The sequence below is a fragment of the Nerophis lumbriciformis genome, linkage group LG09 (assembly GCF_033978685.3).
Source record: "Nerophis lumbriciformis linkage group LG09, RoL_Nlum_v2.1, whole genome shotgun sequence".
Classification (NCBI taxonomy): domain Eukaryota; kingdom Metazoa; phylum Chordata; class Actinopteri; order Syngnathiformes; family Syngnathidae; genus Nerophis; species Nerophis lumbriciformis.
This window is the reverse complement of record NC_084556.2, coordinates 7,055,718-7,080,012: the sequence shown is the minus strand read 5'-3', so window position 1 is coordinate 7,080,012 and position 24,295 is coordinate 7,055,718. Positions and strand designations below refer to the sequence as shown.

The 24,295-nt window shown below is 41.0% G+C and overlaps 2 protein-coding genes across 6 annotated transcripts in view; one reads left to right on the top strand and one right to left on the bottom strand.

The window, feature by feature from the left end:
• gtf2ird1 (GTF2I repeat domain containing 1) overlaps positions 1 to 2,195 on the top strand; it is an 80,915-nt gene extending 78,720 nt beyond the window's left edge. Inside the window, exons 26-27 of one of the 4 annotated variants that reach the window (XM_061962730.2) lie at positions 37 to 146; positions 219 to 2,195. In XM_061962730.2, coding sequence (XP_061818714.1) covers positions 37 to 146; positions 219 to 287 — 179 coding nt within the window. In that variant the 3' untranslated portion in view covers positions 288 to 2,195. Of the gene's footprint in view, positions 1 to 33 lie in introns of all 4 variants that reach the window. The other 3 variants (XM_061962729.2, XM_072913775.1, XM_072913774.1) reach the window with 3 other exon arrangements.
• On the bottom strand, positions 2,080 to 23,428 carry dtx2 (deltex 2, E3 ubiquitin ligase). Of its 2 annotated transcripts, XM_061962731.2 has the most exons (9): positions 22,516 to 23,428; positions 17,982 to 18,594; positions 15,564 to 15,622; positions 13,023 to 13,274; positions 12,460 to 12,527; positions 7,211 to 7,381; positions 6,978 to 7,142; positions 6,806 to 6,895; positions 2,080 to 3,099 (listed from the first exon to the last, which is right to left on the bottom strand). In XM_061962731.2, exons 1-9 carry the CDS (start codon positions 22,826 to 22,828, stop codon positions 2,869 to 2,871), a joined length of 1,962 nt encoding a protein of 653 aa, XP_061818715.1. In that variant the 5' UTR covers positions 22,829 to 23,428; the 3' UTR covers positions 2,080 to 2,868. The 2 variants fall into 2 exon arrangements, with proteins under 2 accessions (XP_061818715.1, XP_061818716.1); XM_061962732.2 differs by lacking the exon at positions 13,023 to 13,274 and having other exon boundaries at positions 2,084 to 3,099; positions 22,516 to 23,425.
• Between the last annotated feature and the right edge of the window lie 867 nt (positions 23,429 to 24,295).

Sequence of the window (24,295 nt, the reverse complement as noted above, 5' to 3'; positions counted from 1 at the left end):
TAAATGAAGTCAAAGGTGATTTTGTGTTGGTAGCAGCAGCAGGCGACGCCTCCACCAGTCGACGGAAGCGCAAACGAGTCCAGGAGAGCCATCGAGTGCCCGCCTCCTCCGAGCTGGCACCGTCGACCAATCAGATTCCAGTAATGGTGCGTGTCCCTTTTAAGTTGAAGTCAGTCCTGTTTGTTTGTGTCGATAATAGCTGCCCTTGTTGGTTGCAGCAGTGGCCAATGTACATGGTGGACTACAGCGGCGTCAACATGCAGGTTCCCGGCAAAGTCAATTACTGAAGTTCCCCGATTTAACGTCGGGCCTAAAAGATGGACCCCCGTCACTGCGTCGAGAACAATCTCCAGGTGGACATTTTGGTGGCGAAGGTTTGTGAAAAGGCGTCCGATTGTATTGCAAAGACGGTAATCATTTTTGTTGTTTTTTTTTTTGTCTAACTTACCTGAAGCGTTAACAAACTACGGCCCGCAAAAAAATGTATTACTGACACAGTTACATCCGTCATATTCAAATGTTTGTACTTTTTATTTATTATATTTATTGAACTATAACATTATGTGCAGGGATGTATAAAAAAAAAAAAAAAGTAATCTGTGGAAGACGACAACACTACCGCTTGCTGCTAGGGGGCGCCTGCGAGTCACACATGCAGTGGATATAGAAAGTCAGCATTTTCTTTTATTTTTTTTTAGAATAAACTAAATATAATAAATTAAAGTATGAGGGTGACCAAAATAGGGGCTGCAGGCAAATATTGTACTTTGATTGGTTTTTGGACAGGTTTTGAATAACCTTTTTTACTCAAATAATAATATTTTTTTTCTCCAGGATCAAAACTTACACATGTAAATCATATGTTACCTTAATATTGAAATATAAAGTACACCGAAGATATGTTGGCCATTTTGATTCCCAACATTTACATTAAAAAATGTCTCCATATATTTTTGCTCTTTAAAATCTATTTCTACAGGGTTGTTAATAAATGAAATATACATACTCATTTGAAATTTAGTTGCCCAGACATACTAATACAAATCATGTATTGCAGTGGTTCGCAAACTTTTTTCCACCAAGTACCACCATAGTGACCAACATTAAAATACTGTAGCATAGTAGGCCTAAGGATACATTAAAAACAAAGGCAGAGGTTTTATTTACCAATTATATTTATTATTTTTGGCCACTAACATGACAGTTTGAACAGTAACTGTGTTGTGAAAATAGGAAAATCAAACACTGAACTTAAAATGTATTGCCATAGATTTAAAGTTTGCCTGAAAATTATGAAAAAGTCAACAGGAAATTTTGGCCATTTTGACTCACAAATTAAAAGATGCCCTTGACATACTTTTTTTTTTTTTAATGTAATTATACACATACAGTAAGTCACTTTTAATCAAAGTTTTACAATTAAAAGGGACAAGCGGTAGAAAATGGATGGATGGAATGACTGGTCATGTTATAAAAACCTGCTTATTTAAATGTGGGTTGCTCCTCAAGTTACAATTATGTTTTTTCTCTTATTACAAATGACTAAACCTACTAAAAATAAGTCATGTTATGCCAGAATATATATTTATACTGTACATAAACTGATAGAGGAAAACTAATTGTATTCATTTTCGCCATTTTGACTTTTTCAATCTGTAAGAAAAAAAATCTCTTAAAAATATTTTGTATATTTATTTATTATACACATTACTCTTTTTTTTTTTTTTTAAAGTTTTACAAAAACTAGTCACATTTTTTTTTTTTTTACATTGTAAAAACAACTGTTATTTTAAATGTAGTTGCTCCAGAGGACCAAACCCTATTGAAATAAATCCTTCATTGCCGTAACATTAACGTCTGATAAAGACTGATTAGTCATTCCGGCCATTTTGACTCAAAGCCCTTTATTTTTTTACCACAATTGTCTTCTTTTTTTTTTTTTTTTTTGCTCAGCTTGCTTCCTATATCCACTGTATGGAACCTGCCCACACAGGCTGCTTCAGTATACACAGCCTCTGTATGTTAGCGCCACATTAACATGTATGATATGTCGTTAAAAAAAAAAAAAAAGCAGAATGTATCAAATGCGAGGAAAGAATGGTATGTTACTCTGTGACGACTAACCCCCATTTAAAGATGCTGTACCTTAACGCCAGTTAGGCCTTTTCAACAATAAAAAAAAATGTGTTGCCTTGCACGGTCTATGCCTTCTTTGCTCTTGTCACCAGGAAATGAAACCAAAGCAGTGGTCCTTTTTTTTTTTCCCATGAATGCTTTTTTATTGCAGACTTTTCAGTGTTAGTGTTGGCGTACAGAGCAGAGTAACACAAACTCATGTGAGTACAGGAAGTTGATTGTCACCATGTAGAATCTAACGTAACCTTTCCTTTCTTCTTTAAATCCCAGCATGGTTTGTCTCCGTGAAGACGAGTGCATGAAAGCCCTGCATCCAGGTTAGCCACTAAGAGTACTTCTTTTGTTTCCTACGTTTGAATGACGTCACATCAAGTATTGTTAAGACTTAGCTTTGCTACGCTTTTTTTTTTTTTTTTAAATTGCATAACCAATTTAAGTAGACTGCCCTAAACCGGAACGCACGCCAGCTTGATGTCACAACTAAAGTGCTTGATGAGATTTGTATCCCCCGTGCTGTCGTCATGGCGACCGAGTCAGTGAGGGCGGGGGGGATAAGAATGAAGCCCGTGACGGACAAAAGGAAAGTAGAAGCAAATTGTTTACTCAGCTGTTATCTTCTCCCGGAATATGAGCAGGAATGTAGCCGGCGCCGCCTTCTTCCAGAAGGCTGTTTTTTTTCTTCCTCCCCCCGTAATGCTCGCCTTCATGGCGGAGGAGTGGAAGCGGGTTGAACTAACTGCTGCTTCCCAGGCAGTCCTCGGTGACGCCCTGAGAGGCCAGCTCAGACAGAACGTTGTCCAGGTAGTTGGGGTCCGGGTAGCCGTGGCCAGACAGGTTGGACATCATCTCGGTCTTGTGGTGGATTCCGTTCCACACCACCGTGTCGGGCTCCCCCGTCGTGCTCGACGTGCCGACGGTGAAGATGAGGCGCCGCATCCACGCCACCTTCAGCAGCTCCAGCACCTTTGGTGACACGCAGTGTGCGTCAGGAAAAGTTAAGTTAAAGTTAAAGTACCAATGATTGTCACACACACACTAGGTGTGGCGAAATTATTCTCTGCATTTAACCCATCACCCTTGATCACCCCCCTGGGAGGTGAGGGGAGCAGTGGGCAGCAGCGGTGGCCGCGCCCGGGAATCATTTTTGGTGATTTAACCCCCAATTCCAACCCTTGATACTGAGTGCCAAGCAGGGAGGTAATGGGTCCCATTTTTATAGTCTTTGGTATGACTCGGCCGGGGTTTGAACCCACAACCTACCGATCTCAGGGCGGACACTCTAACCACTAGGCCACTGAGTAGGTGAATGATAGGTGTAAAAGTACTACGACTAGAACTACACCTAGGGCTGCAACTAACCATTCATTTGATCATCGATTAATAATCGGATAAAAGCGACAAACTACATTTCTATCCTTTCCAGTATTTTATTGAAAAAAAAAACAGCATACTGACGCCATACTTATTTTGATTATTGTTTCTCAGCTGTTTGTACATGTTGCAGTTTATAAATAAAGGTTTATAAAAAAAAATTGCCTCTGCGCATGCGCATAGCATAAATCCAACGAATCGATGACTAAATTAATCGCCAACTATTTTTATAATAATAATAATAATAACTGGGATTTATATAGCGCTTTTCTAAGTACCCAAAGTCACTTTATTCATTCACACCTGGTGGTGGTAAGCTACTTTCATAGCCACAGCTGCCCTGGGGTAGACTGACGGAAGCGTGGCTGCAATTTGCGCCAACGGCTCTCCGACCACCACCTATCATTCATCATTCAGTTCACCGGTGTGAGTGGCACCGGGGGCAAAGGGTGAGGTGTCCCGCCCAAGGACACAACGGCAGCGATTTCTGGATGGTAAGAGGCGGGGAGCGAACCTGCAACCCTCAGGTTTCTGGCACGGTTGCTCTACCCACTACGCCAGGGGTGCTCATTACGTCGATCGCGAGCTACCGGTCGATCTCGGAGGGTGTGTCAGTCGATCATCAGCCAGGCATTAAAAAAATAGTCCTAAAAATGAGCGATCATAAATCTTCACTATGACGTCACTTTCGTCACTTGATTGACATTCACGGCACCTGAGGGTCTTCTGAGATGACGCTGGCTGCTGCCAGCTCATTAAAATTACCGACTGGAAGGCGAGAAACACTTTATTTCAACAGACTCTGGCGCCGTACCTGTTGTCAAAACTCCAAAGACCGACTGCACAGTTGCGCTAACAAAACAAGAGTCTCAGAAAGCTGGCGTGCACAAGCTAGCAAGCTACGGAGTTTGCCGACAATGTATTTCTTGTAAAGTGTATACAAAGGAGTACGGAAGCTGGACAAATAAGATGCCAAAAACCAACCACTTTCATGTGGTATTGGACAGAAAGGAGGACTTTTTTCTCCTCCATTCGAAAATGCGGACGTTTTTAGCACCACTGTCTGATTCCAATCAATGCAAGTCATCAGAATCAGGTAATACACCAACTTATATTCTTGTCTTCATGAAAGAAAGGAATCTATATGTGTTAAACATGCTTGTATTATCTTTAAACACCTTAACTTGTTAACAATATTAACTATATGTGTTAAACATGCTTGCATTATCTTTAAACACCTTTAACTTATTAACAATATTAACTATATGTGTTAAACATGCTTGTATTATCATTAAACACCTTTAACTTGTTAACAATAACTATATGTGTTAAACATGCTTGTATTATCTTTAAACACCTTTAACTTATTAATAATATTAACTATATGTATTAACCATGCTTGTATTATCATTAAACACCTTTAACTTGTTAACAATATTAACTATATGTGTTAAACATGCTTGTATTATCTTTAAACACCTTTAACTTGTTAACAATATTAACTATATGTATTAAACATACTTGTATTATCATTAAACATCTTTAATTTATTAACAATATTAACTATATGTATTAAACATTCTTGTATTGTCATTAAACACCTTTAATTTATTAACAATATTAACTATGTGTTAAACATGCTTGCATTATCATTAAACACCTTTAACTTGTTAACAAAAACATATATTTCATAAATAAGTAAATATAAATGATATATATGAATGAGGTAGATCCCCACGACTTGATCAATTGAAAAGTAGCTCGCCTGCAGAAAAAGTGTGAGCACCCCTGCACTACGCCATGCCGCCCCTTTATAATCGATTAGTTGTTGCAGCCCTAACTACACCCATAGAACCTTGTGCCTGGCAACTGTGGTGCTCATTAGGAATGTTGCCATACCAATCATCCATGAGTGAGATTGGCCGATACCAAAGCTGATCCCGATCAAATGTATTAACTGTTCATTTTGGTATGTATTTAAAAGTTAAAGTACCACTGATAGTCACACACACACTAGGTGTGATGAAATTACCCTCTGCATTTGACCCATCCCCTTGTTCCACCCCCTGGGAGGTGAGGGGAGCAGTGAGCAGCAGCGGTGGCCGCGCTCAGGAATCATTTTGGTGATTTAACTCCCAATTCCAACCATTGATGCGGAGTGCCAAGCAGGGAGGTAACGGGTCCCATTTTTATAGTCTTTGGTATGACTCGGCCGGGGTTTGAACTCATGACCTGCGGACACTCTAACCACAAGGCCACTGAGCAGGTATATTGTGCTTTTGGCAATTTAACAATCACACGATATTTCAAGTACTTAAACTTTTGTATTGCATTGACTTGTCTAAGCAACACAAAGTCAATAGTACACTAAGTAAACAAAAGTAAAAACTACTTTTAGACCCTTTTTGCCCTCAAAGTCCTCCTTTGTCCAGGGACTTATTCTCTCAATTTGTAAACAACAAAATAAAAATATACCGTATTTTTCGGACTATAAGTCGCATTTTCTTTTCATAGTTTGGCCGGGGGTGCGACTTATACTCAGGAGCGACTTGTGTGAAATTATGAACACATTAACGTAAAATATCAAATAATATTATTTAGCTCATTCACGTAAGAGACTAGACGTATAAGATTTCATGGGATTTAGCGATTAGGGGTGACAGATTGTTTGGTAAACGTATAGCATGTTCTATATGTTATAGTTATTTGAATGACTCTTACCATAATATGTTACGTTAACATACCAGGCACCTTCTCAGTTGGTTATTTATGCCTCATATAACGTACACTTATTCAGCCTGTTGTTCACTATTCTTTATTTATTTTAAATTGCCTTTCAAATGTCTATTCTTGGTGTTGGCTTTTATCAAATAAATTTCCCCCAAAAATGCGACTTAAACTCCAATGCGACTTACAGTATATATGTTTTTTTCCTTCTTTATTATGCATTTTCGGCCGGTGCGACTTATACTCCGGAGCGACTTATACTCCGAAAACTACGGTAGTTGTGCTCATATACTGATACTACCCTTGATATCGACACCACCAATTCATGGATGGATCTGGCCTCCGCTTACGTGACTGCAAATAAATACAATAATAGCCAGAGAGGATCGATGTTTGATATTGGCATTAAAAGACAATCGCATACTTTTTCATAAAACTCGTCCGATACTGTTCTGTGGCCGTTGGATGGGCACATCCTCAGCAATGTTTGCAATGCATGGACGAAGCACCATTTAAAAGTGATGAATATTTGAACACATTGGTTGCGCAGTGGAGCCAGTGTTGGACTTACCTTCCTGCCCTTGTCGCTGTCTGGCAGAAAGCAGAACCGAGGGAATCCTCGACACGTAAACGGTTGTCCGGGGTTGGGATGCTCCGGACCCTTGAAAGCAGGACACGGCGATGATGATGATGATGATGATACCAGATTGTGCTTCATTCTGATTAATGGTCTAGACGTGTACCTGAATTCCAGGCGGGATGCTGTAGATGATCTGAATGGTGCCACAGTCCCGGTGTCCTGGTAGCGCCTGAGCGATGCTGTAAATTTCCATCTTGCCTTTCAAAGGCTGCGTGCCCGTCTTCTCGCCGTAGATGGTCTTACAAGAGGGGCACTGCAGGCTGCCGTCCTGAGCGATCGACACGATTACTGAGTGCTTGGGGATTTTACTGAGGGATCGTGGTGTTTGGTCCGTACCTTGGTCCCGTTGTTGTACATGGCCAGCATGCAGAGCATGTGCAGGGTGTGTCCACACTTGATGAACTTGCCCACGGCGGCCGGCGGGATGCTCTGCCCGCCCTCCTCTGTCGGTGCTGGGGTCTCGTAGCCGGATGGATTGGACAGTTGGTCCATGCAGATGATGCAGTCCTGCAGTCACAGACATGTTTAAAGTACCGTATTTTCCGCACTATAAGGCGCACCTAAAAACCACACATTTTCTCAAAAGCTGACAGTGCGCCTTATAACCCGGTGCGCTTTATATATGGATAAATATTAAGATTCATTTTCATAAAGTTTCGGTCTCGCAACTTCGGTAAACAGCCGCCATCTTTTTTCCCCGTAGAAGAAGCGCGCGGTGCATGCTGGGATATGTGACGTTTCATTTCCATTTGTGTGTTTATGTAAAGACCCCAAAATGGCTCCTATTAAGTGTGTTGTCTGTCTAATTATAAATAATGCAGACGAGGCGTGTTAACTGAGTTCTCAACGTTTACTCACATGTGCTCATAACCACATTCTAACTCCCAGCATACAACAACGCTTCTCAGGGCTACCGCGCATGCTCGTCACTATCGTTGCATGCTGGGTAGTGTAGTTGTTATATTTGCTAGCTCATAACATCACATTAAGAGACACGCTTACGCGCTTAATTCAATACTCGCCGTCATTCCGGGTGGATTGACAAAAGACCTCCAGCCGCTACATATTGGTGTCAACAGGGCATTCGAAGCTAGACTGCTAACTGCGTGGGAACAGTGGATGACAGAATGCGAACACACGTGACGTTCACCAAGACAGGGAGGCAGGGAGACAGCGCCAGACGACATTTTGGATCCCACATTCGCCCAACTTTTCAATTCGGACAACGAAGGAGAATAATTCGAGGGATTTATGAATGAAGAATAACTTCAGAAAGTGAGCGTTATGTTTATTTTGTGTGTTGTGACATTAACGTTCGAGCAACATTATGTTGCTATTGCTCTGCACTATTTTGAATTTTACTATGTTTGTGATTGCACATTTGCGTACATTTTGGGAGTGAACAGAGTTGTTAGAACGCTGGTTTTTAATATGTTATTAAAGTTTGACTGACCTATCTGACTGTTTTTTTTGACATTCCTTTAGCGCAGTTAGATGCGGCTTACAATACCGGGCGGCTTATAGGTGGACAAAGTTTTGAAATATGCCGTTCATTGAAGGCGCGGCTTTTAACCCAGGGCGCCTTATGGTGCGGAAAATACGGTAGCAGTATCATGGCAACGTAAATGCTATTTATATGCGGAATTGTTTCATTTTATACGTTGAACCAATATCAATTATATTTCCAATCTGGAAATTATGTGAAAATATCATCTATTATATCAGCATTTTGAATATGCAATTTCCGTGCGTTCGAGATCGGACGACATCACGATTAACTCCTCTGCACTGGAACCATAGTCAACATACTGGAATTACATGTGCTGTTTACCATTCACAATCCCTATGCAAGACAAGAACACATTTTTATTTTTTAATGCATTCTAAATAAATAAGCATTAGCAAAAGTCAACAGGGGCCCACAAAGCCCTCTAAGTAAACATCCAACAACGGCCAAAATACCGTATTTTTCGGACTATAAGTCGCAGTTTTTTTTCATAGTTTGGCCGGGCTCCAGTGCGACATATATATGTTGTTTTCTTTCATTATGCATGCATTTTCGAAAAATACGGTACTCCATTTACATTTCGTGACCTGAATATTAGAGATATCGTGAATTATAAATCGCGGCGGAGTATAAATCGCACCGGTTGAAAATGCATAATAAAGAAGGAAAAAAACATATATGTCGCACTGGAGTATAAGTCGAATTTTCTGGGGAAATGTATTTGATAAAACCCAACACCAAGAATAGACATTTGAAAGGCAATTTAAGATAAATAAAGAATAGTGAACAACAGGCTGAATAAGTGTACGTTATATGAGGCATAAATAACCAACTGAGAAGGTGCCTGGTATGTTAACGTAACATATTATGGTAAGAGTCATTCAAATAACTATAACATATAGAACATGCTATACGTTTACCAAACAATCTGTCACTCCTAATCGCTAAATCCCATGAAATCTTCTTCCTCAGTGTCGCTTCTAAATAACTCTGCCAACTCCAAAGGTAGACAATGCGCCGCTTCCTCTTCTATTGGTACGTCCAGTCTCTTACGTGAATGATATTTTACGGTAATGTGTTAATAATTTCACACATAAGTCGCTCCTGAGTATAAGCCGCACCCCCGGCCAAACTATGGAAAAAAAACTACGGTATAAGCGCTAACGCAGACAAACTATTTTTAACGGCGTAGTGATGACAGAAGGCTATATTGAAATATTGAGCCGGTGAGCTGCTGCATCGCCTTAAAATTGGTGAAAGTTAATTCTAGATTATAAATCATGCCTGTCACTTGGGTAGTGGAAGGATGTGGCCATAAATCGAGAAGTTGGTCAGCTTTGACATTAAACTTTTACCCGGCGATGGCCAGAAAGACACGTGAAAGACGCTCGTCGTGGAAACTTTTTTAACCCTTCGTGAGGATTATGATTAATTCTTCATCTAAACGGGAAGATATAAACATCCCATCAGTCTGCATCCCAGTGAGAGCAGACATTGTACAGTAAGTGATTGTTTATGTTCAAAGTTTGTATGTCTTAGCAATAATGCTACATGATGCTTAGTGTTTCACTAAAGCTGGATCTGTTCAGCACACAGCTTCTAAAACTTGTAGCTCATCCTCCTTAGGTTCTGGATAATCATTTGTCCCAATGTAGTCTTTGTTGTCTCTCATGAAGTCTACATGATTAGTAGTAGTAGTTGTTGTTGAAGGGAACTGTGGGACTGCTCATGCTCATTAAGGTGTGGGAATCTTAGTGAGGTTTATATTATTTTGATCTTATCTATTTACTTGCAAACTTTGTAAGTTTTTTGGTGTTATAAATTACATATGATAACCTAGGGCTGGGCGATATGGCCTTTTTTTAATATCGTGATATTTTAAGGCCATAGCACGATACACGATATATATCTCGATATTTTGCCTTAGCCTTGAATGAACACTTGATGCATATAATCACAGCAGTATGATCAGGCCCGGCCCTAACCAATCTGGCGCCCTAGGCAAGATTTTAGGTGGCGCCCCCCCACATCGGCAGTGAAGTGTATATACTCACAAGAACCCGAATAGCTTTGTCTTTGACCTTTTTTTTTTACTTACAACTATACCTAATATATAAAGGGGTGGAAAAGTGATGATTACCTGCAGGGCAAACATTAGCAAACCAGAAGGCAATAACAATGTAAACAAAAAACACCTGCTTAAAAGATCTAATACAAACATTTATATGCACGTACAACACTTAGAACTTTTAGCATATCAGTATGTGGAATTAAATTATGGAATGAATTAAGTAAAGAAGTTAAAAATTGTACTGATATGATCCAGTTTAAGAGGTTGTTCAAAATAATAGTGCTTACAGAGTACAAAAAAGAAGAATTATGAGAAATACGTTCAACCTTATTGAAAATAAGATATTCTTCATCTCAGTATGTTAATAATGACTGAATTAATTAATTACATAGTACAAAACTGTTGTATACTAATTCATAGATGTTATTTTATTATATAAAAATGTCAGTAAATTATTCTATATATTTGTAAACGCTTTGAAGTGGGAAAGGGGTAGGTTTAAATAAGCTTTGTTTCTTCCTACTCCTTTTCGGGCATGATGTAAAATGAAATGATATGAAATTGTGTGATGTATTATGATGTAAGTGTGTTCATGTTCGAAATAAACTAAAGAAAGAAAGAAATGTCCCTGAGGAATGTAAGGTGGGAGTACTGTAATTACTTAACGATACATTATTATTTTCCATAACAATTTAGCCCCCTCCACAATATTAACCCGACGTTAAAACACAACTAGCTATTTATTGATTAGCAATTGCCGAATCATGTAACATTAGCTTAATGCTAAAAAGCCAGGTTACTATCACATTCTGTAACAGACAAATAATTTCATGTAGGCTAACGTTACCTACCTGCTACCTCTGTCTTTTCTCGTTTCTCCTCCTCCTCTTTTCTCTTTTTTCTTCCCTGGGCACCTGACAGTTTTGGCATCTTGTGTTGATTTTTTGATGTGGTGACGTCCAAAAAGAGTCATGACACGGGAAGGGAGGGGGCGCACCGTGCGGGGGGAGGAGGGGGGGGCGTAATGTTGTAACAAATAATATTTCTATTAAATAGGCTTTACTTTGCATTTTAATTAACGTGGGATTATTTTTTGTATTTAGAAATAATAGTACCAACTTTTTTTCTTTTTTTTTCTTTCTCCAACATTTGTGGCACTGGCGTGGCGCCCCCTGATGGACGGCGCCCTTAGCATTTGCCTATACGGCCTATGCCACGGGCCGGCCCTGAGTATGATGATTCTATGTGTCTACATTAAAACATTCTTCTTCATACTGCATTAATATATGCTACTTTTAAACTTTCATGCAGAGAAAGAAATCACAACTAAAAAAATCACTATTTTTTTCATACGGTGTTGATCTGGAAATGTTTGCCTCGGCATTTTGATGGTGTGGGCGTGTGGCACCGAACGGAGATGTTGACATGCACTCTTCATTCTCTAGCAGGTGACTTTTCAAATGATGCTACATATTAGCAGTAATGCTATTTTTTATAGCAACGCTTTTGCCCAACACTTGACAAATTACGGTTGTCTATTCGACATATTCCCACTTGAAGCCAAACCACCGCCAGACGATGGACCCCCTGCTTTTTTGGGGGGAAATTAATTATTCCTTCATTTGTTACCAGATTCGCACCTTCTCTCTCTCGTATTACCACTCCGCTAGCATCACAGCTAACGTTACCCATACCTCTTTGCTGCGGTATGTGACGTATGACGTGACAGTATGTGACGTGTGTAAGAAGGTGCGCTTGTCTGTCTGTGAGAAGGAGACACAGGAAAAAGCGAGGAGAGCCTGTAGTGTAATGCCAGCAGCTAAAAGCAACTGCGTGAGAACGTATACTCGAATATCACGATATAGTCATTTTCTATATCGCACAGAGACAAACCTGCGATATATCGAGTATATCGATATATCGCCCAGCCCTATGATAACCCCTTCAATGTAAAGTCAACATTTTTTCCATTGTACTGGTACTTTAAAAGGGGGACTGGATGGTTACCTCATCTGGTACGCCGGGCACCACCTCCATGTAGCGGCGGATCACCTCCTCGGCTCTCTGAGCGGATGCTGCAACAGGAAATAGCTGTACGTTAATAACTGCCTTTTGGGGCTACGGACTCTGACGAGGTTAAAGTTCTCCTTCGGAACTTCATTTCGACCTTAAAAGTCAATATATTGCACACAAGCAAAGAGTGGGGGGAGGGCGGCGTACGAGGACAGCGAACATGCAAAGATGAGAACACAGATGGAAGGAAAAGCCTTTTCCCTTTTACGGGGGCGGGTGTCATGGTGGACAAGTGGTTAGTGCTGCTGCCTCAGCAAAAAGGTCCTCTGTTTGAGTCTAGTACTCCACTTTAGGTTTGTTCATATGCTGGGTCGCAGCCTGCTGCTCTTCAGGGATGGCTTGAATGCATTTTTCGACATTTTTAATCCGAATTGATCTAGAAGGAATGCGCCACCCGCCCCTTGGTGTAGAAAATGGAAGGCTAGTGAGCAGCACAAAGCAACATGGCGGATGTGATAGACACAATGGAAGGTCCTCCAGGTGTGGACGGTATCTACCTCTCCTGTGCTGCCTCTTGGCTCTCCTAACTGAACTGCTGCTGCTGCTGCTGCTGGGGGGCTTGCTGGGCCTGCTGGCGGGGGGGAAGGGGACAGGAAGAGGGGGGAGAGAGAATTGCTGCGGGTGCTGTTGCGCTGGCAGCGGCAGATGCTGATGCGGCGGTGGTAGCGGCGGAGGAGGCTGCGGGAGGGGGGCGGTAGTGGTGAAGTGCACGCCGAGTCCGACCGCTGACATCAAAATGGAGGCCATGCCTGGAACGGGGTTGGTGGCAAGGGAGGGCAAAGCGGGGAGGAGGGTATAGGTGAGGGTTGAGAGCCGTTGGAGCAGAGAGGAAGAAATTAAAAAAAAGGGATGAGATGGAGCGGCGACTGCGACCGTAAACTACTTTTGAATTTTTAATTAGTTCAAAGTTGTGCATACTTACAAACAAGTTTGGCAATCAGGTGAAATCTGATCAATACAACATACTTCCAAACAAGCTCAGTGGTTTAAATTTCACTATTTGACAACTTTTGGCTGCGACGTCAAAAGTAAACAAGTTTGGTGTATGACTACATATATACATATTTGACTACCTGTATTAATACATTCACTCTTAGTTGTCTGTTTTCTACTCTGTTAACATTGTTATATCCATGTGACTCTTTTAAAAGGGGAACTGCACTTTTTTTTTTAATTTTGCCTATCGATCTCAATCAATATGAAAGACATGTCGACGGATGGATGTTTTAAAGGCATTCTAACTCGTGAATAAATGTAAATACAAGTCTGCTTACAGCGGAGCCAATGGGAGCTCCTTTAAAACCCGCCTTCCGCCTTTAAAACTCAATAAATAAGCGCCAACAATACTCCATTTACATTTCGTGACTTGAATATTAACCAAGTATTAGTGATATTGTTATTATAAGCGCTAACGCAGACAAACTATTTATAGCAGCACCGTGATCACAAGCTTGTGTGCCAATGTTGACATGATCAGCTGCTTCCTCGTTTCCTTGCTCGTCAAACTTTATTGTAGATCATAAATCATGCCTCTCCCCTGGATAGTAGGAGGATGAGTATGTATTCCGACTAGTTGGTACACTTCGATAGACAGATGGAATGGCGAGAACGACACGAAAAGAGGCTTGGTTCCACTCTTCTTTTCTTCGCGAGGATTATGGGTCATTCTTCATCTAAATGAGAATATATGAAGATCCTCGCAGTCGGCATCCTAATGACAGCAGGCCTTGTACAGTAAGTGATGTTTTATTATGTTTGTTGGCTCTCATTAAAAAAAAAAGCAATCGTGATGAGTTTTTAAATTAATGCACCGCGTATGCTTAACATGAATAAAATATGTAAACATTAAATGTTATTATGAATGTACCTTTTACTACATTACATATATACTTACATCATGTATATACAACCTTAATGATGTGTTTGGATGTTTTTTAGGGCTTTATAGGCAGAATACAGTGGCTACCATAGGCTCCATTGTAAGCAGACTTTTGATAGCATGTATTTACTATGTAGTGCATTAAAAAAATATATCCGTCATCATATCTTTCATAATGATAGTGAACGATAGGCAACATTAAAAAAAAAAGTGCAGTTCCCCTTTAAGAGGTTTAGCTAGATGATACATTTTAACATGTTGAACATAAACATTATTTAAATGTACTTCATCTTGTTGTTGCGCAGTAAATATTTATAACTAACATTATTTTTTCTTAACCAGAGCTTTTTTTCCACAATCATTCGGCTAATAATGTATTTTTATTCTAATGTATTTATTTTGTCCTAACTTTTTAAATTATGTTTGAAATCATGTTTTACTTTTTTTCCCCCCATAATATTTTTATAAGTACCGTAAATATAAAATGTATTATTTGTGTTTAGTAATTAATTATCTGGTTATCTTTCCCTATGTATAATAAAACTATTTTAATTTAATCAATCTAGAAAGTGTCTTACAATGTAAAGTGTTCTCTACAGTCTGTTAGAACTGGGAACTATTGATTTGATCAATTTCTAAAAAAAAAAAAAATTAAAACAAAAATTAGATTTGACTGGCAAGAAACTTGATATACTTTCTGTACGGATGTAATAAATGGAAATTGATCATTTAAATAACTTGATTTGACTCAGTCTGTCTGATGAATTATTACTGTTATCTAGTGTACATATACACAACTTGTGTTTTAAAATAAATTAAAATGTATCACTGAATTAGAGAGAATATCGAGATGCGTATCGTCCTCGTCAATACTCAGCCCTACAGTCTCTCATGTCCATGTACCATAAATGTCTCATTGTTCTGTCGCAGGACAAAGATGACTCCTGAGTGGAGGTGGAACATGAATTCTGTCTGAGGATGCTTGTGTGGCCGCCTGCGCGTTATTATCGCTCAAAAGCCTCTTCTGCTGACACTCAACGAAACCAAAGCAGGAGATAGAAGTGGCACACAACATAAAACCCTGCTAAAGATCGCAGTGAATACACTAGAAATGTGGTGGAGAGTGGAGTGAGAGGAGCCAAGTTAACGACTTGTGTACCTGCCAGGGCCGAGCTGACGCTGGTCGATCCGTTCAGCTGCACAGGAATGGAAGGAACGCTGGAGGACGAGAAAACAAGTCGGTTAAAAAACAATCAAGCAGGTCCACTATTAAAGTTGTTGTTATTCGTGAATACCTAAATTGAGCTATTCATTTTCCTGCTGATCAACAGCCAATCAGGTAAGGGTACAAATTAGTAGCAAAGACACTCATTTATTTTAGTTTTATGGTATGTTCAGCTGAGTTGGGTAAGTCTTACTTTTGAATTTACTGCACAGTAATAACTGCTTAATGATCATTCATCTAAGTGGAGAAAAACGGCAGGAAATAAAGAAACATTCGGTGTTGTTCCTGCTGTTTCAGGCCACATTCTGTGTTGGCACGTGCAATAACAAGCGTGGGCACGCTTCCTTTTTTCAAAGGATCACTTGTCAGCCACAGACAAAAGGAGAAAAGGTGTCAGCAATGATAATGAAGCCCACTGACTGACTGTCCATCCACAGGAAGACGTGCTTTACATGATGAAGACCGCCTGAAGGAAAAAGTGTAAGTGACGTGCATATTAATTCCTTTATTAAGGCACGGTCCTAAAATCAGGTGTTTCATAAGGGACCTTGCCAAAAGGGAAACGTTATTAAAAGAAATTCAAGTGAACTTTCTACCGCTCAGTGAGTGACAGACTATATTATACTATAGAACAATGGCGTCCAAACTTTTTCCAGTGAGGGCTGCACAATTTTATATTTTTAATCCCATTAGGGCTCCCCTCAATTTTGGTCAATGTTAAAGGTCCTGGGGACCCAAAAGGGTCTCTGTCATTAAAGTATGTAAAAATCAAAGTTTTTTTTTTTTTACTTTTAATGCCAAAAATATCTATAGCTCAACTTCAGATCTATCCGTTGACATACATTTTTATTTTTATTTTGTATGCCCCCTTTGTCAACAAAACCCCTGTTTTTTATGGCAAAAACACAAAATATACAATTATTTCCACATAAAAAAATTTCAAATTGGAATATTTGAAGTAAAAAATGGTTTACTAACATTGCTGTTGATTCATTATTAATTTTGAACAATTACAGTAAAAAAAAAAAAATCTGACTTAGGTCTAGGGCAGGGGTCGGCAACCCAAAATGTTGAAAGAGCCATATTGGACCAAAAATACAAAAACAAATCGGTCTGGAGCCGCAAAAAAAATTAAAAGCCATATTACATACAGATAGTGTGTCATGAGATATAAATTGAAATAAGAGGACTTAAAGGAAACTAAATGAACTCAAATATAGCTACAAATGAGGCATAATGATGCAATATGTACATATAGCTAGCCTAAATAGCATGTTAGCATCGATTAGCTTGCAGTCATGCAGTGACCAAATATGCCCGATTAGCACTCCACACAAGGCAATAACATCAACAAAACTCACCTTTGTGCATTCATGCACAACGTTAAAAGTTTGGTGGACAAAATGAGACAGAAAAAGAAGTGGCATAAAACACGTCCTAGAAAGTTATACATGTAAACAAACTACGGTGAGTTCAAGGACCGCCAAAATTAGTGGGACAAAACGCCGCTCGCCAAATACTCGAATGAGTGAAGCATGTTTAATACAAACAGTGTGCTTTATAACAATTTGGGAGGTTTGTGTCATGTTTGTCCTCCTTCAGAAACCATATTAACACAAAAAATGTATTTTTTCCCCCTCATCTTTTTTCATACATTTTCGAAAAAGCTCCAGAGAGCCACTAGGGCGGCGCTAAAGAGCCGCATGTGGCTCTAGAGCCGCGGGTTGCCGACCCCCGGTCTAGGGGATCCAAAATAGGGTTTTTATCTTTTTAGCATTGCCAGTTTTAAAGAATAAAACTGCCGTCATGGCAGCTTTGTGTTATTAGTGCAACATTTTCTCATTATATTGCACTGGTTTGGTCTTTAATTCCACTTTTTTTTAATTTTTTTTTTATAATAGTATTTTAAGAATGTACCGCAGGCCTTTAAAAAAAAAAATAGCTGCTGGTTGCAAATGGCCCCCGGGCCACACTTTGGACTCAGCTGCTATATAGAAGACAGATGCATTACTTTTATTTTTAGTTTTAAAAAAAGTATGTATATATATATTATTCAAATGTTTTATGAATTATTTTAACCAAAAATGTATACATTCTGAAATGTAACACTTTTTTGGGGGGGTTATAGTTTAGTACTTTGATTATTTTACTATATTTCACATACAGGATCGAGTACAACTATTACATAAATAAATTGAAAACTATATTAAATGTTGAATTAATAAATGTGTCCCTGTAAAAAACCTTACCCCTAATAAATGCCTGGTGCTCTCTGTACTTGTGTAAATAAACACCCCTAAACATGGAATGAGGAAAAGGTGGATTAGTCAACAAAGATGTAAAGAAACCAACCTTAAGCCATTGGCACTAGAAGAGCTGCCTAAATGGGGTGCGGCCAGATGGCTAGCAGAGGGTGGCGGAGGCCATGGGGTCCCCCACGACATCCCCCCAACGGAAAGTGGGCGGCGGGGGTACGGCGAGTACACTGAAGTCGGGTGAGCGGCCATCGCCCTCCCGGGTCCCTGAAGTGTGGGTCGGTTCAGGCTGCCCGACGAGAAGGAATGCCGTGTACGGCTGGGCATAGGTCCTGTGCCGCTGTGGTTCAGACACTGCTGGCAGGAGCAGGAGGAGCCGGTCGAGGGGACGGCCGCGGGTCCCGAGGGGATGGCCGGGGGTCCGAAGGAGGCCAGCGGGTAGGGCAGGTTGCACTGCCTCCGCACCTGCCGCCTGAAACCCGACGACTTGTTCACTTGAGTGAGCGAGGTGAGATCCACGATGTAGTTGTAGCCATGCGGGCCCAGGTCGGCCGTGCCTTGTCGGGCCTGGTAGCTGTGCTCCAGGAGGATGGAGGTGCGAGTTTCGTAGGGGGTCCACGCGCCTTCATCGTTGGCCCATTCCCAATAGACGCCACTGCCCAGACCTGAGGACTGGGCGAACAGGGAGCGTCGGACTGACCTTGTTTTTCCTGAAAAACACAAAAGGTTTGATGTGTCTTTAGGAGATTGCAAATGGAAATATTTCAACTTAAAGGTAGATTTGAAGCTAAAGCTGACCAACACGCCGGATTGTAGCCACCTGGAGGCATGTCTTAATGAAATTAAACAATGGATGCTAACTTTTTGCAACTCAACGCTAAGAAAACGGAGAAGCTGATTATCGGTCCTGCTAGACACCGACACCTATTTAATAATACCACCTTAACATTTGACAACCAAACAATTAGACAAGGCGACTCAGTAAAGAATCTGGGTATTATCTTCCACCCAGCTTTCTCGTTTGACTCAGACATTAAGAGTGTTACTAAAACAGCCTTCTTTCATCTCCGTAATATCGCTAAAATCCATTTTGTCCACTAGCGACGCTGAGATCATTATTCATGCGTTCGTTACGTCTCGATTACAGTAACGTGTTATTTTTGGGTCTCCCTATGCCTAGCATTAAAAGATTACAGTTGGTACAAAATGCGACTGCTAGACTTTTGACAAGAACAAGAAAATTTGGTCATATTACGCCTATACTGGCTCACCTGCACTGGCTTCCTGTGCACTTAAGATGTGACTTTTAGGTTTTACTACTTACGTATAAAATACTAAACGGCCTAGCTCCATCCTATCTTGCTGATTGTATTGTACCATATGTCCCGGCAAAAAATCTGCGTTCAAAGAACTCCGGCTTATTAGTGATTCCCACAGCCCCAAAAAAAGTCTGCTGGCTATAGAGCGTTTTCTATTCGGGCTCCAGTACTCTGGAATGCCCTCCCGGTAACAGTTAGAGATGCTACCTCAGTAGAAGCATTTAAGTCCCATCTTAAAACTCATTTGTATACTCCAGCCTTTAAATAGACCCCTTTTAGACTAGTTGATCTGCCGTCTCTTTTCTGCTCTTCCCCCCTCCCCTGCGTGGAGAGGTTGTTAGGTGACCAAAGATGAGGCGCCAGCTGTTTAAAGTCGGAACCCGGGGTGGACCACTCATCTGTACATCAGTTGGGGACATCTCTGCACTGCTGACTTGTCTCCACTCAACATGATCCCACACTATGGACTGGACTCTCACACTATTAACTAGATCCACTCGACGTCCATTGCACCGGTCGCCCAGGGGGCGGGGGGGTCCCCACATCTGCAGTCCCCTCTAAGGTTTCACATTGTATCCCATCGGGTTGAGTTTTTTCTTGCCCCGATGTGGGATCTGAGCAGAGGATGTCGTCGTGGCTTGTGCAGCCATACTTGCCAACCCTCCCGATTTTCCCGGGAGAGTCCCGAATTTCAGTGCCCCTCCCGAAAATCTCCCGGGGCAACCATTCTCACGAAATTCTCCCGGACAACAATATTGGGGGCGTGCCTTTAGCGTCCTCTCTCACCTGAAACCTTCACCCCTTAACGGCCGCATGCTGTTCTCAGTCACGTCCGCATGCTGTCCAGGACAGCATACAGACGTGACTGAGGACAGCCTGTCCTCAGGCTCAGTCACGTCCGCATGCTGGTATAGCAGGTATACACCTCAGTCACGTCCGCTTTTCCTCCATATAAACAGCGTGCCGGCCCAGTCACATAACATCTATGGCTTTTGGAACTCAGTGCGCACACAACAACCTTTCTGGATTCGATAAGAGGATTCGCTAATTGCATCGACATTGATAATTTCTTAACGAACATCATCATCCCTATCCTTCACTGGGCGCCGTTTCCAGCTGGACAATAATAACGGTAAGGCTGCAGCTAACGATTATTTTTCTATCGATTAATCTATAGATTATTTTTTTCGATTAATCGGTTAATCTATAGATTATTTTTTTCGATTAATCTATAGATTATTTTTCCTTTTACCGATTATTTTTTTTATTTAAAATGAAGATGAAAAAATAAATTTAGGCCAGTTTTTTCAAAAGGCATGACTTATTTACAAAAAAAAAGGTATGGCCACTCAGTCAACATTGACAACAACATGACAAAATATTCTGTAACAATGTAAACATTTAAAACTTTTAACATTTAACAAAATTAAAAGTAGCTTATTTGCTTTTTAATGTGCAAATATAAAAGTAAACATCCAGTGCAAATCTTAATATTCTGCAATAGTATAAGCATTTCAAAAGTAAAAGTATTGCTTATTTTGCTTTAAAATGTGCAAAAATAAAGATAAACATCCAATACAAAAAAGTGCAAAAGGAAATATTCTGTAACAGTGTAAACATTTCAACAAAAGTAAAAGTATTGCTTATTTTGCTTAATAACACAACAATGATAGTATGATTAAAGTGAAAGTTAATTGTTGGTTTGTACATAGTATATGTAACTGTTAATGTTGTAAAAGGTATTTGCACAACTAGTTAACGTTAGAGTTAAAGAGGAGCGCGTCTTTGTAAACACTGAACAGGCACGCCAAACGCGCCTCTCAGAGCGAAACAGTGTTTTAGTTTATGAATTTACAACGCAGATACAAATGACACATTCATGTTTTTGTGTAATGATGACAACGTATACTCACGCGGACGATTGACTAGTTGATGGTGATGGCAAGAACGCTGTCGGGTGTTTTCTTTTCAAATGTTCCTTCATAGCCGTTGTGCTGCTATGATAGGCCATTTCCGCTCGACACAGTGTGCATACAACAACTGTCAAGTGTTTTGCTTTTTTCGCTGTGCTTATCCCACACTTGAAGGGATGTACCAATGCTGAATGTATTTACGTAACCGATGACGTCGACGCGTCGTTTCAGCCTTAAATAACGGTTACCGTATTTTACGGACTATAAGTCGCAGTTTTTTTCATAGTTTGGCCGGGGGTGCGACTTATACTCAGGAGCGACTTGTGTGTGAAATTATTAACACATTACTGTAAAATATCCAATATTATTTTTGCTCATTCACGTAAGAGACTAGACGTATAAGATTTCATGGGATTTAGCGATTAGGAGTGACAGATTGTTTGGTAAACGTATAGCATGTTCTATATGTTATAGTTATTTGAATATGTTACGTTAACATACCAGGCACGTTCTCAGTTGGTTATTTATGAGTCATATAACGTACACTTATTCAGTCTGTTGTTCACTATTCTTTATTTATTTTAAATTGCCTTTCAAATGTCTATGCGCAGTGGAAGAATGGCCGTGCGCGACCCGAGGGTCCCTGGTTCAATCCCCACCTAGTACCAACCTCGTCATGTCCGTTGTGTCCTGAGCAAGACACTTCACCCTTGCTCCTGATGGGTGCTGGTTAGCGCCTTGCATGGCAGCTCCCTCCATCAGTGTGTGAATGTGTGTGTGAATGGGTAAATGTGGAAGTAGTGTCAAAGCGCTTTGAGTACCTTGAAGGTAGAAAAGCGCTATACAAGTACAACCCATTTATCATTTATTCTTGGTGTTGAGTTTTATCAAATAAATTTCCCCCAAAAATGCGACTTATTTATTATGCATTTTCGGCCGGTGCGACTTATACTCCGGAGCGACTTATAGTCTGAAAAATACGGTACACCTCGAAGTCAAGCGTGGGAATCAGAACAGAACAAGGGGACGAAGCAGAAGAAGAGACATGGCGATGACGAGTAAGAAGAAGAAGTACGCTTGCAAGTTCCAAAATGATTGGAAAAAATAATTTCACCCCCCCAGCGGGCCTTTTGAATATCTCCCTAGATCTGAGGTCTCAAGGTTGGCAAGTATGTATGCAGCCCTTTGAGACACTCCTGATTTAGGGCTATATAAATAAACTTTGATTGATTGACGCTAATAATGCCACTTACGGTTTGCAGGTTGATCCAGAGGAGCAGCTGTGAGAACATTCCGATGACAACAACAACAACAACAACAACATGCTAAATAAACTACCGTGTTTGACAGGCCTTCACATGTACAATACAACTCGAGGCGAATGTTTAATAAGACTCACCTGTGTCCTGTCTGAACTGTTTCAAGCTCGGCACGTCGATAAGATATGGCGACAGGCCGGGGTCAGACTGTCCGAGGGAGATGGTGGTGGTGCCCGGCGCGCCGCCTCGGTGTCCCCGCGGTGACAGGCATCGCTCGATGTGGGCGCTCACTTGGCCGCTGTACGGCCGCCAGTGGCCCTGGTCGTCCTGCCACTCCCACACGGCTATCATGGGCTGGGACTGGCCAACGGAGCCGGACGGAGTCACTGCGGAGACAGAGGGCCCGTTCCTGGAGCCGTTCACCCGGGCACAGGAGCCAGACACAATCGCCATACCGGGCCTCGGTAAGCTTAGCTCGATGCTAACAGCTAGCCTGTTAGCTTAGCTCGATGCTAACAACAGCTAGCCTGTTAGCTTAGCTCGATGCTAACAACAGCTAGCCTGTTAGCTTAGCTCGATGCTAACAACAGCTAGCCTGTTAGCTTAGCTCGACGAAGAAAGAGTCAGCTAGCTTGGCTAAGCTAGGCTAGCTCGGCTCGTTGAAGAGCACCATGGCGAATCCTTGAAAATGCCCTCAGTGACACCAGACGCAAATCGAAATAGTGTTGTCACTAATATTCGAGCGCATATTGGCGAACAATGTCGACGCGGAGGATAAAGCTGAGCATTTAATAGCTTGGTAACAGCAGCGTTACCAGTGTGCCTTCGTCCTTCTTTACTGCTGCCTTCATGAACAGTCGGACGTTTGAATGACATCCAGCAAAAGCTGTAATTGAATTTACGCAAACTATCACATTCCGGTTGGTGCTATTGTTAACAAACACGCATATAAGTAACACACACGCTCCATTCGAATGTTCCAATCTTGGTCATCCAATGTCTGTCTGCAACCAACTCCTCATATTTCGTATCGTACCTGAAGGCAGCATTCTTCTTCTCTCATTACAAACGTCTTCATCATGGTCTTTATTGTTCCGCCCTGCTTTGGATCACTGTCAGCTTCTCTGCTGCTCCCAGCTGGCCAAACTCGGCTATGTCATAAATAATAACCCTGCTCTGGAGCAAGGCTCTTATAGCTTTATTGTAATCAAACACGGGAGCATGACGAAAATACAGGTGCGGTTGACATACAAGACAAACCATAGATGACATTGATTGATTGATTGATTGAAACTTTTATTAGTAGATTGCACAGTACAGTACATATTAGAGGCCTAGTGGTTAGAGTGTCCGTCCTGAGATCGGTAGGTTGGGAGTTCAAATCCCGGCCGAGTCATACCAAAGACTATAAAAATGGGACCCATTACCTCCCTGCTTGGCACTCAGCATCAAGGGTTGGAATTGGGGGTTAAATCACCAAAATGATTCCCGGGCGCAGCCACCGCTGCTGCCCACTGCTCCCCTCACCTCCCAGGGGGTGATCAAGGGTGATGGGTCAAATGCAGAGAATAATTTCGCCACACCTAGTGTGTGTGTGACAATCATTGGTACTTTAACTTTAACTTTTAACTTTATATTGACCACTAAATGGTAACACCCGAATAAGATTTTCAACTTGTTTAAGTCGGGGTCCACTTAAGGTTTGGTTGGTATCAACAACAATTGCATCATCAGAGAAATGGACATTGGAACAGTGTAGATCTGACTTGGTAGGATATGTACAGCAAGTAGTGGACACAGAGAGAGAGATCAGAAAGTATAAGAAAAAGTGTCTACATTTGATTATTTACAATCCGAAGAGGTATTATGTGGAAGGGAGGGTGTTAGTTTAGGGTTGAAGTTGCCTGGAGGTGTTCTTTT

What these genes read in the sequence shown, in the direction of transcription:
- dtx2 (XM_061962731.2), bottom strand. Translation starts at nt 22,828, where the DNA reads ATGGCGATTGTGTCTGGCTCCTGTGCCCGGGTGAACGGCTCCAGGAAC. An exon ending in CGTCAGCTCGGCCCTGGCAG is followed by an intron (nt 13,275 to 15,563) that starts GTACACAAGTCG and finishes ACCCCGTTCCAG; the next exon opens with GCATGGCCTCCATTTTGATG. An exon ending in ACAGCGACAAGGGCAGGAAG is followed by an intron (nt 3,100 to 6,805) that starts GTAAGTCCAACA and finishes GTGTCACCAAAG; the next exon opens with GTGCTGGAGCTGCTGAAGGT.